Source organism: Monopterus albus, unplaced genomic scaffold (assembly GCF_001952655.1).
Source record: "Monopterus albus unplaced genomic scaffold, M_albus_1.0 scaffold20.1, whole genome shotgun sequence".
Taxonomy (NCBI): Eukaryota; Metazoa; Chordata; class Actinopteri; order Synbranchiformes; family Synbranchidae; genus Monopterus; species Monopterus albus.
The window spans coordinates 3,071,573-3,089,569 of NW_018127900.1; the positions used below are offsets into that span (position 1 = coordinate 3,071,573).

Genomic DNA, 17,997 nt, shown 5'->3' on the forward strand with positions numbered 1-17,997 from the left:
TTATCTGAATGTAAATAAAGTGAAGAAATGGGATCATAGGAGGAATGTGACAAAAAAAAACCCATAAAAACATACCGCGGTTTAACGACAGCACAACTTGTCTCCTATCAGACTGTACTGCTCAGGCTATTAAAACTTCCTGTCTGAGCAGTACAGTCAAGTTAACTTAACTTCAGGAACCTAGAAATGACCTCCAGTTTCCCACAGATCACACCCTTTCCTATTTCACCCCAAAGGAAAGGAAGTTTACACAGGGAGGGGAAGGGATGAGGGAAGGAAGGTGGACAGGGAAACAGTACAGCTGAGAGAAGGTGACCAGTCTTGGTCATTTTCCTACTATTGTTGGTACAGTATTGATGACAGACTCATAACAAAAGATTTACAAAGACAGACACAATGACATCCCTCCTTGGATGTTTCAGTCACTCACCTCACTGTATACTGTTGCAAATCTTTTTTGTTTTGCGTGTGTGTGCATTGGATGCAATGAACATATTTTCCAAAAGAAATACACAAGAAAGATGTGCTTATGTATTTATGATTGTTATGATTCTGGCCTTTGTCTTTCTTGTTTCCACCACAGCTTCTGAAGGTATCAGTGCTAAACTGAGTCCATCTAAAGTAAAATAGCTTGTAAATCTTCCCTCAGCTGTTTCTCATATGTAATTATATTCTATTTCCAGCAAACTGAAGACCACTTCAGCTGAAGACCACTTGAGTAGTCATGACCAGATCACTTGGACCTTTAATTCTCCTTTCTGCTCTCTGCTGCTGCCTAGTGGACAATGTACGTACTACATCATTGTCACACGAGGACCATCAAGTGCTTATGCATGCACACTGTATCTTAATACAGTTCATTTGTTGTGATTTATAATTCTTCTGTGCAAACACTTAGCCAGTTTAATATTTTTGCATGTGTGTTTTTGTTGTGTGGCAACACAAGTTTGCACATTGACTTGTTTGAAAATGCCTCTGTGGTTGTGCCCTCAAGTGCTTGCTTGAAACATCAACATCTGAGATTTAAGAGTCAGTGGCTGAACAGCTACATTCAATAATGTTTTAGCAAAATAAATATTCATTCACTTTTTCCTTTAAAGCTTTGATTTTGAAGCAGTATAGCTCATACACTCATTGTCCTTCTGTCATTCTCTCATGTCTTTTGGAACACCACTGTACTCTATGTACCAACAAGTAATGTTTGTCTAAAATGTAAAGTCAGTTAAATGTTGATTGGAAAAGATTTCTGACCGCATGTGAAGCATATTTGAAAGCTCTGCAAGTTTATTTTCACAGTACCCTAAAGAAATTAAATAAAACCACTGGCTGTCTGGGCTGGAACCGGTTCCTGTGCATGGCTCCTCTGTGTTTAACATAGCTTTTCTATTGCAGGTGGAGCTGTTCCGCACTAAGAGAGGAACTCGTTTTTATAGAGGTGAGCCTGACAGGCAGCCAGCTAGACGGCCACGTTTGAGTATTCATGTCCAGAAGTCTTCACCTTCCTTTGACACCTTCTGTGAGCTCACCACATGTTTTCTTCTCTAATAACACCATCACCATCTCCATCAACCTAAGATTCTTTAAATTCTCTGTGTCATGTGTTTCTCTCCTCGTGTTTGTAACTGCTGTTGCATGTGACAGTGACTAGGTTTTCTGTGTCTTACTATTTGACTGGCTGTATACTTAGAATTTGTTTGCGTGTGTGTTTTCTCAGCACATTGTGTGGATAGTGAGACACGAGCAGTGCGTAGTCAAGGAGCCACTTGGCTGCGATGGAGGGGAAGGCGTGTGGAGTACTGCCGTTGTGCAAGAGGACAAGAGCTTTGTCATAGTGTGCCCGTCACTAGTGAGTGTGACATGGATGCATAGACACACAAACACATGTGGACAGGCTGGCTTACTTGTCTTACATTGTCATCGCTTTATAATTTGAATTTTGTTTGCAATGACCACAATATAATCTTCTGTATATTGTCTGCCAGTCTCGCTTGCCCTTACTGACCCCTCTGGCTTTCATTACAACTTCACTTTACCTCAAAGTTAGTGTTAAAACCTCAGATAATTATTATTATTATTATTTTTTGGCTTTCCTCACTCATGTGTCCAAATCTCAGCCGCTTCAGTGCATTCAAATGAAGAGCTGTGTTTTTGAGTGGGTGTAGTTTAGTCTGAAATACTCTTGCCAGACCAGCCCTCGTGCGCACGTTCACCCCCATTGACGAATTCTGTGGAGCGTGATTTCACTGCCCTCAGACAGATTATGAGCACATTTTTAGTCTGCCAGCCTGCACCATCTATGAGCTCATGCGAATGAGTGGTGTGCTGTTGTTCCAAACACCAGCCTTTAGGAAATGTAGAAAAAAATAAATGACAAACCAAAATGGTGATGGCATATAACCTGTTCTGCTCTAGAAAGAAATCCCTGGCAAGATGTGAGTTTTTAAAAGTAAACCTATGAAGCATATAAGTAAGCTAGTATATAAGAGGGTAGTCAGGAAAAACCATGCACACGGGTTTTGTTTCTAGGTCAGATGTTACATTCCAAACCCACAAATGTAATTCTTGCAAGTGGTCATAGACAATCAAATATATTCCGATTATTCAAACTGTTTTTGTGCGAAGAACTAGATGACATGTCACTGACCAACAGGTTCTGTCTGATTCTTCCAGACTGCTTCATGTCTCGCTGCTATAATGGAGGAACCTGTAAAGAGGCTGTGTACAGTTCAGAGTACATCTGCCAGTGTCCTGCAGGCTTCAGTGGGACCCAGTGTGAGATCAGTAAGTACACAACAAACTGTAATCTAAGCTTATCTTGTTTTCTTTATCATTACCTGCCAGTTTTTTTAGATTCATCAATGAAACATTTTCTACAAAAGATGAGAAAATTGTGAAATCTGAACATTATCATTTTCCAACAGTCCAAAATCCACTTATTCAGTTAAGAACTATACAAAACAGAGACAATCAGCAAAGTTTCACAATAGAGAAGCTGCAACAACTACAGCCTGGCTATTCCTCTGTCTAGTGTTACCATATGTTTAAGTTTAAAGCAACAGTCAACTCACCCATGTCCATAACATTGTGGCCAGTGACACAACACTAATTTAACATGCTCTGCCCCTTGTTATTCACTTTCATTAAGGTCACAGTCTGGGTGACTCATACAGGGGTGTAAGGAGAAAAGATCAGGAAAATATTTTTGTTTCTGTGGGTGATTTGTAGAAGGCTTTAGGGACAAATCCCAGCGGTCACAGCCAGGTGATTTCAGTGATAAGGTAATGAGTTATGATGGCCAGACTCAATAATTGCAGTCATCATAGTTTATGTTTGGTCACTGTTTTAAACCACTAATTTGAAAGCTCCTATATAAATGCCATTAGGATTAAGTATTTCCAGGTCATGATTTATTGTATCACAATAAATGAATTAGGTCAGTTATTAGAGTGATATCTCATATATAAATAGGTGACACTATGATGAGTTTCACTGTTTTTCTCAATCAGACACCAGTGAGAAGTGTATTGTGGGGCAGGGTGAAGGGTACCGTGGCACATGGAGTACCAGCCATTCAGGAGCTGAGTGTATCAACTGGAACTCTACAAATCTGAGAGGACGGAAGTTCACAGCTAGAAAAGCGGATGCCAGCAGCCTTGGACTGGGCAATCACAACTTTTGCAGGTACAGTTGGTATAATTTGTTTAGTGCAGGAGCATCTGTAGGAATGACCTGTAAATATTCATGGTGTCCTAAATCACAGACTGGTTCTGATCATCCATAACATACTGGACAAGACAGGTAGGTTAAAAGCAAAATATACAGGGTCAAAAAGGCAGACAGACATCAGGTAACAGCTAAAGGTCAAGTCTAGAGGACAGATGAAGAAAAAAGGCTCAAACACCATGAATAAGCTGGTAAAGAATAGAATAGGGTTTGGTTTGCAACTTTTTTTTTCATGTACACTATGTGACCCATGAACATACTGTACTGTACATACTCACTGTCCTTCCTTTTCCTGTCAGGAACCCTGACAATGACAGCATTCCTTGGTGTTTCATCTATAAAGGCATTCAGATTGTATGGGATTTTTGTTCCATACCCAAATGTCCAGAAGGTACAGTTTCACAAAAACCTAATATATAGAAAGTTCAATTACTAAAAATTAAAGACCTAATTGGTTAAATGCTTGGTTTCTCTGTGTGTGTTTTGGTGCAGACAAGTACCAACAATGTGTTCTGGGCTCTGGGCGGTCATACAGAGGCACAACATCTGTCACTAAGAGTGGCTCTCGCTGTCTCCCGTGGGACTCTCCTGCTATCAAGCACAAGTTCAACAATGCTTGGAAATCTGATGCACTGGAATTGGGGCTGGGCAGCCACAGCTTCTGCAGGTAGAGACGCCACATGACAGGGTCTCCTTGTATGTAGAAAGATCAGGATAACTTGTGTTTTTATTGCATTTCCCAATCCTTTACCCAACAGGAACCCAGATGAGGATGCAGGCCCATGGTGTCACACCTACAAGAACATGCAGCTGACCTGGGAGCTGTGTAACATACCTAAATGCTGTGAGTTCAATTATATTCATGGTTTCATTTTGCCGTAATATTAAAGCACTGAAGTAAGATGATCTAGAGTAATGCTAGAAGTCAGCTACCAGTTAGGAGTGCAGGAACCAAAAATTTTCTGTGCTTCTTTTCTAGCGAGACGTCCATCTATCATCACCACTCTCGGTCCTCGTGCCCCCACCGCTAACAACAATAACAGAGGTAGTACACCTTCACATCCAGTGAAAATTACACGGAGTTCATTTCCTCTGATATGTTAGGTCTGCACTGTAGTAATTGTAGTTATTAATTCCTTCATCCTGCAACTTGTCCTCTTTGTAGCGACATGTGGCCAGCGTTTAGATAACTCCCTGAATCGCCCGGCATTCCGCATATATGGAGGCAGGGAGAGTGATATCACAGAGCAGCCATGGCAGGCCGCCATTAATGTTTACCAGGTCAGTGCCAAGCAACACTTTTACCCATGCGGAAAAAACCTGCTGGGTCCTGTCTGCTGCACACTGCTTCGAAAAGACGTAGGAATGATTCACATCCTTCACACTTGCACAAATCCCTCATAATTTAACATGATTATCGTGCAACATACAAACACATTCCTTATCTTTTACAGTGATACAGCAGGAAAACTGGAAGTGATATTGGGAAGAACATTTCGGAAACAGAATTCCAATAGTGAGCAGATTTTTAGGGTTGAGAAGTACTGGATCCACGAGGAATTTGACAATGAATCATTTGACAATGACATTGGTGAGTGATCACTTCAAGAGGCAATAATCATATAATTTGTCTTTCTTTTCTATATACAGACAGATGGCAAATGAAAGGTGTCTTAATAAGGTGTTAGGTCACATCGTGCCACCAAAACAGCTTCAGAGCACCTTGGTGCTGATTTTACAAGTCTCTGGGCTCTACTGGAGGGATAAACAGCAGCCTTCCAATAAGATATTCCCTCATTTAGAGTTTTGATCACGGTGGTGGAGGCGATGTCTAACACGTCACACCAAAATCTCCCATTGGTGTCCAACTGGGTGGAGATCTGGTGACTGTGAAGGCCACAGCATATGACTCACATCATTATTATAGTCATCAAACCATTCAGTGCCCCCTCGTGACCTGTGGAGGGGGGCACTGAAATTCTGGAAGAGACTACTCATTACTCAGTTTTCCTTTAATTTGTCGCCCGTCTGTACATAAATCACTGTTGTTACTGAAAACTTTGTATCATCAAAATGTCAGAGCTTCATAAACCAAGAAACATAGCATTTTGAAACAGACTTTTGGCTGAATCATGAAAATCGATTGAGACAATTTTCCCCCAGCATTGCTTATACTGAACCATAGCTGGGCAGCAAGCTCTTGTTAAACCTTTAAATTATCCTTGAGTTTTCATGGCACATTTTCTCAGTGCATTGCTCTGACTTAACTCTGATCACTTTCCACTTGCAGCTCTCCTGAAGCTACAGACAGACATTGGCATCTGTGCTATAAACTCTCCAGAGGTTCTTCCAGTGTGTCTGCCTGAACCTGGGCTGGTGCTGCCCAGCTGGACTGAGTGTGAAATCTCAGGCTATGGAAGAGACAAAGAATGTAAGCAAACATCACTCCTAGTTCATGGCAGCCTCAAATTTTGCATTGCAAAAGTATCTGACACTCACGTTTGTAACACTTTACTTACCAGCAGGGGCAGTATTTGCATTTATTTTTGGTTAAGTGAAGTTGAAGACTTTTCACATGAGTACTTCAGCAGTCTAAAGTACTAATATAAACAATCTCTGCACAGTTTCTGCAGAGTACTCTGAGCGTATTAAGAGAGGTTACGTTCGCCTTTGGCCCAATGAGCGCTGCGTCTCAGATGTGCTGTCTGGGCACCCAGTTACCTCCAACATGCTGTGTGCAGGTGACACCCGCGGCCTGGATGATGCCTGCAAGGTGAGAATGCCTGATTATAACACCTAATTATTAAATCAGTGCTGAAAAAATTACTTGATCTAAACTTGCCTTTCTTTCTCTGTATTTTACTTCTTGAATTTCACCCATAGGGAGATTCTGGTGGCCCACTCGTCTGTCGAAACAAAGACAGCATGACTCTAATGGGTGTGATTAGCTGGGGCGATGGGTGCGGGCAGAGGGATAAGCCTGGGGTCTACACTCGTGTCACCAATTACATTGACTGGATCAATGGAAAAATGAAGGCAAACCCAGTCTAAAGCAAGAGACAATGCGAAGACAATGTTGCTTGATGACTATACCCATAAACACAGTGGGTAAAGTATTTGAAACGGTTGTTTATCAATGAGAGTATGCTACAAGAAGACACAGAGATCAACAGGGCTTAGATTCTATTCACAGCTTTTTTTATGTGTTGATCTAAACTGATGGAGGATCAGTCATACAGAGATGTACAAGAAGGACTTTTCATCCTCAGTGTTCTCAAGTTTTCTGTTCCTTACTGTGTCACATGTGACAGTACATAGACAGAAACACAGTGCAAACTCTTTTTCCTCCTTCCGGGCCAGGTAGAGCTCGATAATATTTTTGTCTTTTCGTGCACATAAGTTTTCATGTGTTTGCTCAGCACTGTTTCCACCAGACTGGAGGCTCATGCAGTGAACTAACAGAGAAATATAAAATATAAAATATGAGTATATTGCTTTGTCTCTCTGGCTGGCTTTATGCTGGTTTATAGGAAGAAGTCACAGAGGCAGACTTTATAGATCAGTAGCACCATTAATCCAAAAGAGCAGTCATGCATCATTTACTTTGCACATGACAGTTAGCCACAGAGACAGTTTTGCTACTCCAAATGACATTTTTAAATATATTTTGCAAAGATTGTGTTACAAACCTATCTTCTAGATATGATGTTCTGTTGGCTTAAGTCATTTTAATGCAAAATGCTCAGCATTTGCTTACTTTGGGGCTTGAGAAGTTTGAGGCTTTCAATCACACTACAAACCGACTGTATCTGCTGGTTCAGATTCTACTTGTTTTTGCAGTTTGCTGTTCTACTGCTTCCTGCCGCCTTGCAGATGGGAGTGAATTTGGACAGGTGGAAGTAGGAAGGCTCCATTAAAAAAAACCCATGACTTGTTCCTTAATCACTGTTATAGAGAAAGCACAAAATCTCACTTGTTCTCACTATTTTTGTGCCAGATTTCCAGAGGACTTCTCCCTCAGACACTAGGGTTGAACCCAGCATGTACATAACATTTACACTGTACTGTCGGTTTTTATATTGTAAATGAGTGTGTGTGTGTGTGTGTGTGTGTGTGTGGGTGTGTGTGTGTGTGTGTGGGGGGGTTGGTGGTACATTTAACTTGCTTATTAACCGCGCAGCTTGACTAACTCACTTCACTTCTGTGAAAAGCTCTCAAGAGAAACTGGGTTTAGATGTTTTGTACTAAGTTAATATTTATGTGTATTTTATATTATTTGGTGAAACTTTAATATGTTATGTGTGTACACTAGCTTAATAATTTATTGTCAGTGTCATTATACCCAATTTGGCCACATACTCCTTTGTCAGAATTATTTGAAATAAATCTTTTTATGTTCATACCTTTTGACCTTGTTGTGGTATGTTATTGTCATCATTAGTTCCACCATGATCTTAGGGATGACTGAGGTATTGCAAAAAGACTATTAGTTTATTAGATGCTAAATGAAATTAAGTTTCATCACCCCTATTCCTGGATCATGACTGATCATCATCATCATCATCAACTTTATTTATATAGCACATTTAACACAGCCGAAGCTGACCAAAGTGCTTAACACAATATCCACAAGACCCCTTAAAAAACAACATAAACAAACAGCAAAACAAAAACATCATATTTAAAACAACGCCCCATCATAAATCACAAGCTCAACAAGACACAGGATCATACTGGTTTGAACGCCAGACGGTACAGATGAGTCGTCAAATAGGTTTTAAAAGTGGACAACGAGGGGGCCTGTCTAATATAAAGGGGCAATGCATTCCATGAAACTTCCTGATGAAACTCTGAGCTGAAGATTCTTTCTTGGTATTATTTGAGTTAATGTTGCTTTTTAAAATCATTATAACCTTTTTGTTTCAACCTTTACCTATATCTCACATGAACATTAATGGAGTATTTTCTGCATTTCTTATTAAAATGAATGCAACAATTATAAACAAGAAGAAAGATGTTGTGACCTTTAATATTTATTTTTAATTTTCATAAAATAGACTTCATTCATCTACGGAAGAGTATTAGGGCCACTGCATAATTTTTTTTTTAAATTCTGACTTTATTCTCAGCTATTTATTCTCAAATTGGGGTAAAGTGTCACACACTGGGTGTGGGTGTGTGGCGGAGTACCAGGGGCAGATTCACAAACGGCAGACAGTAAAGTAACACATGAGTCTTTTTACTCACCTTTTCCTCTTCCATTAATGAAATTGCTTCTTCTGGGACTCCTCGACCACGCAAAAATTCACTTAAATTCGACATTTTCTGGGCAGCATGTAGCTCCTCTCCAGCATGACTCAAAGGCACTCACTGAACTTGGATCCCTACAGGTACCCATACTTCTGAGATTAAAGTCAGAATTCAAAAACGTTTTATGCAGTGGCCCTAATCCTCTGCCATACCGCTGTGTTTAAAATGAGCTATATAAATAAAGCTGCCTTGCCTTATAAAGGAGTCATCTAATCTTCAAAGCACTTCTTACTGTACTATATTTTTTATACCTTGTTTCAATGTTGTCCTATCTTAAAGACTACTTACTGATAGCGCCACTGGTGTGTGGTGGCAGATGAAACACTTTTTATCAGTTGCAGCAAATTATATCCAATTCAGGTGGTTATATGACAATTAACAGGCAACAGCTGAGAAATTTGGAGCCATGTTTGAGTGCAGCTCATTTAAAAGCAGACAGTCGAGGAGCAGGCGAGTCTGTCTGTCTGACACAGGTAGGAAATGCAAATGAGATCAGTTAGAGCTGCTCTGCACATTCTGTCTGCATCACTCACTTTCAGTTTTTAAAATTGTCTGCATTCAAAACCTGAAACAAGGATATTTCCTCATGACTTGAGCTGTGGGACTCAACCCCCAATGAAAATAATGGTACAGTATTATTTTGTCATTTTATTTTTGCCTTATTAATGTTCATATTTACAGTCTGATAAACCTGGGCGGAATGAGAAGGAAGTAAACAAGTGCTGTTGATGGCAGTTTTAGTGCCGTAACAACTGGGTGCTCCTTTTAAATCGCTACTTTAAGTTCAGGAATTTTTCTTTTGGAGTTCTGAATTCATGAAAGATATGATGGCAGCTGCACTGTTAAAGTTGTGTGTGTGTGTGGGTGCAAAGGAATCATTAAAAACAACCCAGACATCTAATGCTTGCAGATAACCTGAAAGTAAATACCAGACCTAATATAATTAATGAGCTTTACCAATGAAGAAAGTTCTCTGAAAGATGAAACACGTTTGTTAAACTTTGTCAAAACAGTCTACCGTAAAGTTAGTTTCTTAGCTGAATAACTGACTTGAGTTTATTATTAGATTTGAAACATGTTGCTGTGTTATTTATTAGAATTTGATTACAAAAGTGAACCACAAATAATATAGGTGCTATTTTTGATGCATGCATTATTCATTTTGAAGTTTTCTGTGAGATTTATATGAAATATTATCTGTTTTTTGATCAAATGTTAGGGCTTAAACATTTTGTAGATATCAAATTCATATAGATTTAAAACTCTAAAAAACAATAGCATATAAAAAAAAGTTAGATTGATATACATACAGTATTTCTGGTAGCATCACTACTACAAACAGCACTCGTATGTATCCTGCCAGCCTTCATATTTAGCTTCTACTTGTGGGATTTTCACTGTACTTCTATTCAAAACTTAGACACTTTTCTTGCTGCTATCACTTTCACATAATACATATCAGACGTCTTTGCAGTAAACATTACCATGTGGTGGTATGAAAGGTGATGTTGTTCACTCAGAGATAGTGCTGGAATTCAGGCACAGACAAGTTAATGTATAACAAAAAAGACTGTCTGTGTTTGATTCAGAGAGGAGCTGGTTTATTTTAACTTGTAATGATGATCTTTTTGTATAGTTTTAATTTTGTTGTACATTGCAGAGACATTTGTAACCATCACGGAAAAATTTATAATTTATTTCACAGTGAAATTATGTCCAAACATGACATTTTTGCTCATGTAGTTTTCATTATTTACTCTATTTGGTAACATGAAATCTATATCACAGATACTGTTGTGTAAAAAGTGTGTATTGATGAGTAAAACTGATTTCTCAGGTGGGGTTTGGTAACACAAAACTATACAGTCTGTGAAGATCCATTTTGCAGGTCTAAGTTAAATTTCAATTCATCTAGTACCAACAGTTCATGCAGATAAATGGTTTGAGGTTGGAGGAGTTCCTTGTATGTTCATAAGTTGAGAGCAGACATTAAAAAATAGAGGCTGTGGTGTGTAAATACACTCAAACTAGTGTAGGAAAGGTAGAGCAGACAGTGTGGACACAATCTGTTTGGCCAGCTGTGGTCAACTCTTAACCAAAAATGAAAAAGTAGTGTATTAGCATTTGATACAGTCATGGCATACATGTGTGCTAAGACACAAACATTATTATCAAACATTTGACTGATACTCATCAGATTTCACTTCATGGCTACACTTTCCTTTTTCCTGCTGTTCACTTTCTGAGTCATGACAACACTTTTCACTGAGACAATAGAGAGAAGTAGGAGCAGCGTTCAGCACTGTCACTGTGGTTGACACAAAGAACAGCACTGTAACTGTAACAACTCTTAAAATGCAAATATTTTTCTGTGTGAGTCAAGATCAGATGACAAAGAGAACAATAATGCACTTCTGTTTTTTCACCTTTCACCTGATCCTCATGCATCAACAGAAAATTAACTGTTTTCCGATACCGAAACCTGTAGTCCCTCCCTCTCACTCTTTCTGTCCATCTATAATCATTTACTTTACATCAGAACTTCCTCTACGGCCATCTCGCACGATGGAAAAACAGATAATCACTCTTTCTGTCCATCTATAATCATTTACTTTACATCAAAACTTCCTCTATGGCCACCTGGCACTACGGGAAAAAAGATACTGTCATTCCACTTCCTGATTTCACTTGATGTGTGCATGCTTATTTCAACCTCACATCTCTGCAGTCAAACTTTTCTTTGATTTAAATGATAATATTAATGAATTTCTGCTTCAAAATGGCATCGATTTTGAAGTAACTGCAGCAAAAATTCTTAGAGACTAAATTCACGAGGACAAAATAAGTTACAGTGAAAATAATGAAACACATTATAAATAAATAACCAGTGGTGGCAAAAGTACTCAGCCATTTTACTGAAGTAAATGTAGTAATAACAAAGTATAGAATTACTGTGTTACAATGGTCATGCATTCAGATTATTACTGAAGTATATTTACAGAAGTATTAGTATCTCAGAATTATCTATGTAATGTCATAAGATGTCATTAATTAATATGCACTCATGTGTACATTAGCTGGGCAAGCTTATGAATTTATCCCCGAGGTCAATAAAGTCTTAGCTCAATAAAACAGTTTAATATAGTTTTGATTAGATGTCACATGTGTTCATCTGAATCTACAAAGTCACTAATCACTAATATGGTTATTAAATAAAGGTAGTGGAGTAAAAAGCACAATATTTCCATTTGAACTCTAGAAGAGCAGAAGATTACAGTAGCACAGTAAAATAAAGTACAAGTGCTTAGTTTCCATCTACTACTACAATATGTGATAAGGTGTGGTATAAACTATTAATCAAATGTTTGAATGTTGCTTAAAATGTTACATAGTATGATAAAATTAAATTTTACCTACAGTAATACTTAGGAGTTCTTTTTATTGTAGTAAACTCCCTCATATGCCAAATACAGCTTCACTGTCAGTGTGTGACATTCACCAAAAAGCATCCACTGACTCAGGCTTGACCATGACGCTGATAGATAACTAAAAGTAAATGATTACCAGGCATGCATGGGTGTCTTGTTGGTGCTAAATCTCTGAATACTAATCTGAGCTTTCTCTGTTTCAGAGCTTTTTTGGACAAATGAAAAACCCGTAAGTATTGTAAAACCAGTAGTAAAGCCTTCCTGGTTTCAATGTTACTGTATTACACATAAAATACAATGAGTGGTACTGCAGCCTCTCACTGCTCATCTCCCCGTCAGACACAGTGGACCTCCAGCTCCACCCAGAAGGCCAGGTAAGAGTTAACCTCACCTTGAATTCATTCATTATTGAATGATGAGAGAAATGTTTTGATTATTCATGTCTTTGCTTCTTTCCAGACTCTTATTCCGCCATCCTTCCTAAATTTAACTTTTTGTTTCAGATAACAATGCAGACTTTGGTTGGCCACAGGATGAGTTTGTAAGAGCATTTGTGTTTTTATAGGTTTTATCCACATATTATTAAAGGTACTCCATGTGGTATTTTAAAACATCTGTATGTTATTCCTATGATATTGTTACCATATTCATCATCAGGGAAAGATTAATGAACAGGCTTACCCAGGGGCCCAAGGGGTCCAGGGACCTATGTTAATATATCTTGTTGGAAGATCATTCAAACACCTACAAAAGAGACTGAAAATACTCCAAAGCTACACAAAATAACTACAGAGATAACCAAAATATCACATGGTCAATTGATTCTTTTTGAGTTGTACACTGCTCAGCACATGTACTGTACAACGCTGAGATAAAGCTTTGAGCCCTATTAGCCATGGTCTCATTTGACTGAAACGACCAGTACTAACATATTAGAATAAATTTAGTTAAAAAGTCATATACATGGGCCTTTAAACCAGTTGTGTAATAATAATGTTATGGTTTTGTGTCAGCTTCCTGTGTTCTGTGTTATGCTTTTATTTTGTGGTCATTTCCTGTCTGCCCCAGCATTGCACTGTCATTGATTGCCCTCATTGTTTTCACTTGTTACTTTTTTGCTTCCCTGGTTCAGCCCTTCTAATCACCCTAATTCCCTCAGTTGGGTTTGTTGGTTCATCCTGTACTCTTCTCAGTGTTTTGCTTGTGCTTCTCTGACCGGTTATTCACCCTTCATGTCTTGTCCTTGGTTTTGGGCTTTGTCTATATGGACTCAGGTTTTGTTCCCTCTTGTTTTTGGTCTGTGACTTTCCTTGTTCTTATCCTTTGTTACAGTAGTTCTGTTACTTAACTTCTCAGTTTCATAAGGTCAATCCCTGACTGTGTAGCTTATTGTGTCCATATGGATGGTTGTCAAACTTTAGGTTTTGTGTTCTCTAGCCTTTTGTCTATTTTCATTAAACTTGGTTTTGTTGCCAAGCTCTGGTCTGAGTCTACATTTAGGTCCCCCTAATGCCAGCCATAACAAATATATTCTTGCAGCAGGATGATGATGATGATGATGATGATGACGATGATGACGATGACGACATGTATGAACCACCTCCCTGTGACTGTCCTCCTGTGAAAATCACACAAAGCGAAGTGGAGGAGAACATTTATTTGGGTACAGTGACAGCACTGCACCAAGCCATTACTGCACATGGTGTTAAAGTATAATAGTTCAGCACTGATATATAAGGCAATATAAAGCTAATCTAATACTTTAATTAGTGCTACTTTTTTCCAGGGATGACATCCAGTCTTCCTGTTCTACAGAGACAGGCTGCGCCACCACCCAGGCTGGGAAATCCCTTGGTAACATATGTCTCTGCAGCTGTTAAAACATTTTAAACAGTATAAGATGTTACTTCTTTTAATCAAACAACCTGTTATCCAGAAACCTCAACAACATGCTGGCGTTCAAAACTGCGAACCCAATGCCAAGAAATGTGAGTCTGTATCATTTGCATAAACTATATAAATGGTGCATGTGCTGATTTGGTTCATTTATTATACAAACCCCTTCTTGTCATATCTTTAACCCTTTCTTTCAATGCGGCACAGCTACACTATTCTCTCTCCCAGCACCGGCGATAAACCGAAATGAGAAGCCTGGAAGAAAGAAGGTGATGTCTGCATTATTCGTCAGGTCTGCTGCTCCTCCAGTCGCTGCATCCAGCACTGAAGAAGGTGGAGAAATCACTTCTACCAACACAAATAAGCCTTTCATAGTATTAGTTCACCAGCTTGTAAATGACTGACTGGCAGAAAGGTAAATACTTATTAAGGTAATATTTGATTTATTAGTCACCTGCTATTTATAGAAATTGTCATTTGGCAGACTAGGTCGTAAAGTTTTCTCATTTACTATTCCTGCACACCTGCAGTTTCATAGACCCTTCCCAGGATAAATATTTTGTTTCCAACAGCAACAGCAATTTGTTTGGAATAAATAAATGCAAGCAAAACTAGTCAGTGTAAGTCAGGCATCAGATTGCCACCATGACCCAGGCAAAAACAGTGCCACCTGCTGTAGAGTCACTGAGCTGCACCTTAAGGTTCTCTGAAACTCAAATTCATTAGCAAACTGATTGTAAAGAATCTGATGTGCCAATCATCACGTGGTGCTAGCAATGTTGCCACTAGTCTCACCTTAACAATTATTCCCACATCTTCTGACTTCTCCAGAATGTCAGGCCAACGAGGTTCTGCTTGAATACATGTGCTACAATGGTCATGCATTCAGATTAATACATCTCTGTATTACACAATTCTTGAGCACCTATAATCTTCTAATAATCTACCAATCACAAAGAAAATATTAGAAAAGTGCACAGACAGAACAAAAGTACTGTTAACTATCTCATATTCTGGTTATGTACAAACAATCTTTGGGGTCTTTCCCCATCACCACAACACTGTATGATAAAAAACATAGATCACTGCTAGTATTTTTCTCTGTATAACAGATGTGTATCTGGATCCAAATCAAGAACAGGTGAGTTTAACTCACTTCATTGTTTTCTTTTGTGTGATGAGTTAAGGGACTTGAGTCTTGTGTGGAAAAGTTTATTATACCAAAGCAGTTGATGCTGTAATTAGTGGCTATTTGTAGGATTAGATAATCAGGGAAGGTGGCTACATAACTTGGTAAGCATTGGCATTCAGATAAAACTGCCTATGAAGGCATTTTTTAGGCAGCAAGCTATGAGTAGGTGTGGGGGAGAAAAAAGCATATAAACAAATGACTAATAAAGGCCAGCAGGGTACTGGCAGTGTATCTGTCTTGAACCACTGTCCCTATCGCATTATAGTTATGGGTACTGTGCAGCTCTGAGTCATCCACAAACAGAAGGAGAGAGCTGACCCACTGCATGGTCCCTTCCTGAACAGCTCCCAGACCCTGAGGAGGGAGTCTGTTTACTAGCAGTGTTTACTCAACTTTTGACATTTCTGTATTGATAATATGCTCCTATGCATATTAACATACAGTATAATCACAGTAATGCCATTGTGTTTTTCAGGATAATGACAACGTGTATTTAGAGCCATCAGCAGGTAGGTCGAACTTGCTCTAGGATGTTAAGGGAAATTAAATTGCTTAATCATCCAACACAATAGTTGAACTACTTTAAATTGTTAAGTGAAAGACAATCTGATTGTTACCAGATGATCAAAAGGGAGCTAAAATGTATGATTTCCTTTCTTGCTGCTCCTCAGCTTGCTCTCCTCCTCAATTTATGCCAACGCGGATGCCTCCATCTCCCGAGACAACATTTGCTCCTGCTCCCTTACCCATGTAGGTGCACCTCACCCTGAGTCAAAGCAGCTTTCAGCAACCAGAGCATGGCAATATGCACCAATGTGAAGCGGCCTGTGATATAATCTGTCTGCATAGCTTCATACTCTGTGTCCTATCGGACAATGATGCTACTTTGTTTTTGCATCAAAATGTAAATGTGCTAGATATAGTAGTGGTATCATACAGTGAGCTCATGTTACTAAACATGCAATGAAATTAAAATTCTCTGTATCTGCAGGGTGAAGCCTCCAGTCCCCAGGGCTAAGTCTGTGAGTATCCCTGGTCATATCCGTGCTCAGTCTTATTGTTTCCTCATGCTCTGTTCTAAATTAGACACTGACTTAGAAATTAATCGTCTTATTGTTTCCTCATGCTCTGTCCTAAATTAGACACTGACTTAGAAATTAAAGTTTTCATTCTTTCCATTTCCAGCATAGGAAATCAAAATCAATGCTGACACAGCAGTAACATTTATTTTCTCCCTTTCAGAATTCGTTTTTGCCTTTCTCGAATGTGCTAAAAACGGGTAAATGTCACTTAAAAAAAAGGATCAAATATCAGTACACAATACATCCAAAATAAATGACCATGACGCTAAAGAACACATTTTTTTTGCTTCTATAGCTTCTTCACTTCAACATATCACCTTTCCTACCAAATGCCCACCACCACCTCCCAGTGTTAAGCCTCCTCTGCCCACAAACCACAAAGCTAAGCCCAGGTAAGAGGTAAAGAATGCACATTAAAAGTGATAAAACTGAAATGATTTTCATTCATCTTTAGCGTGTTTTTATGACTGACCCCATCTGAAAGTACATGCATGCATTCAAATCCAATTCAGTGGATACATTCCTGTCTTTACCCCAGCCCTGCAAAATCCCCTGTGGCAGACACTAAGCCTGTGGGTAAGCTCATGTTTTTCAAAAAGACATTTTTTTTAATCCCCAGGAATGACTGTGATCCCTCCTTTATTGTAATCCAAACATCAGATCAGTTATAGTCAAACCATCTGACAACTGCCAAATTCTAATTTCCCAAACTTGTACTTGACACCTGACATGTCTGTTTTCAGCTTCCCCTGGTGGTATGAAGGCAACCAAACAATCTGGGAATGAGGTATGGCTCCACACAGAAAATCAAGCATCAGTTAGTGAGCACTGGTATAAAGAACATTTATTTATAAATATGTGAAACTACCCAGGATAAGGACTGGTTTGCTGGAGACTGCAACAGGAAGACAGCTGAAGAATGCCTACTGAAGGTCAACAAGGTAAACCTAAAGTTGTATGTTTCATTTCATGGTAAAATGAACAATTAATGATGGACAGGGCGTATTTGAACCACAATTAGTTTTTAGTTCTGAGTAAACCCAAGGGCTCAAGGTGAGGATTCTGCACAGACAGGCACCTTTAGGGTTTTTAAGATCTCTTTTTACATTCCCTCCATTGTTAAACTGTCATTCACCTTTATTTTCACCCTCCTCTTCTTTTTTACCCATCATTCAAAGTCAGTGTTTATTTGTCATATGCTCAGTTAGGAAACGTGTTTCCCTGTACAATGAAATTCTTCCTTTGCCGTCCACATGAATGCCACAAAATGCAAATGAAATATAAAGTAGATAAATAAAATCTAAGGCACTTTAAGCAGCAAATGCAGCAATATAATAAAAATATATAAGAATATAATAAGAGAATG

General features: G+C 38.8%; 2 protein-coding genes across 2 annotated transcripts in view; both read left to right on the forward strand.

Annotated features, from left to right (window-relative positions):
- plat (plasminogen activator, tissue) overlaps positions 1-8,088 on the forward strand; it is a 12,607-nt gene extending 4,519 nt beyond the window's left edge. Inside the window, 15 exon segments of the mRNA XM_020593648.1 lie at positions 684-787; positions 1,393-1,435; positions 1,715-1,846; positions 2,671-2,781; positions 3,507-3,681; positions 4,023-4,114; positions 4,216-4,390; positions 4,482-4,567; positions 4,703-4,768; positions 4,889-5,036; positions 5,038-5,082; positions 5,178-5,314; positions 6,014-6,154; positions 6,348-6,496; positions 6,607-8,088. Coding sequence (XP_020449304.1) covers positions 725-787; positions 1,393-1,435; positions 1,715-1,846; positions 2,671-2,781; positions 3,507-3,681; positions 4,023-4,114; positions 4,216-4,390; positions 4,482-4,567; positions 4,703-4,768; positions 4,889-5,036; positions 5,038-5,082; positions 5,178-5,314; positions 6,014-6,154; positions 6,348-6,496; positions 6,607-6,774 — 1,731 coding nt within the window. The 5' untranslated portion in view covers positions 684-724 and the 3' untranslated portion in view covers positions 6,775-8,088.
- A 5,882-nt stretch (positions 8,089-13,970) lies between these two features.
- LOC109956654 (B-cell linker protein) overlaps positions 13,971-17,997 on the forward strand; it is a 6,559-nt gene continuing 2,532 nt past the window's right edge. The window contains exons 1-13 of the mRNA XM_020593949.1: positions 13,971-14,124; positions 14,248-14,315; positions 14,398-14,449; positions 14,565-14,690; positions 15,470-15,498; positions 16,025-16,058; positions 16,221-16,299; positions 16,541-16,571; positions 16,792-16,828; positions 16,927-17,023; positions 17,170-17,207; positions 17,375-17,418; positions 17,504-17,572. Coding sequence (XP_020449605.1) covers positions 13,971-14,124; positions 14,248-14,315; positions 14,398-14,449; positions 14,565-14,690; positions 15,470-15,498; positions 16,025-16,058; positions 16,221-16,299; positions 16,541-16,571; positions 16,792-16,828; positions 16,927-17,023; positions 17,170-17,207; positions 17,375-17,418; positions 17,504-17,572 — 858 coding nt within the window. The remainder of the gene's footprint in view (positions 14,125-14,247; positions 14,316-14,397; positions 14,450-14,564; positions 14,691-15,469; positions 15,499-16,024; positions 16,059-16,220; positions 16,300-16,540; positions 16,572-16,791; positions 16,829-16,926; positions 17,024-17,169; positions 17,208-17,374; positions 17,419-17,503; positions 17,573-17,997) is intronic.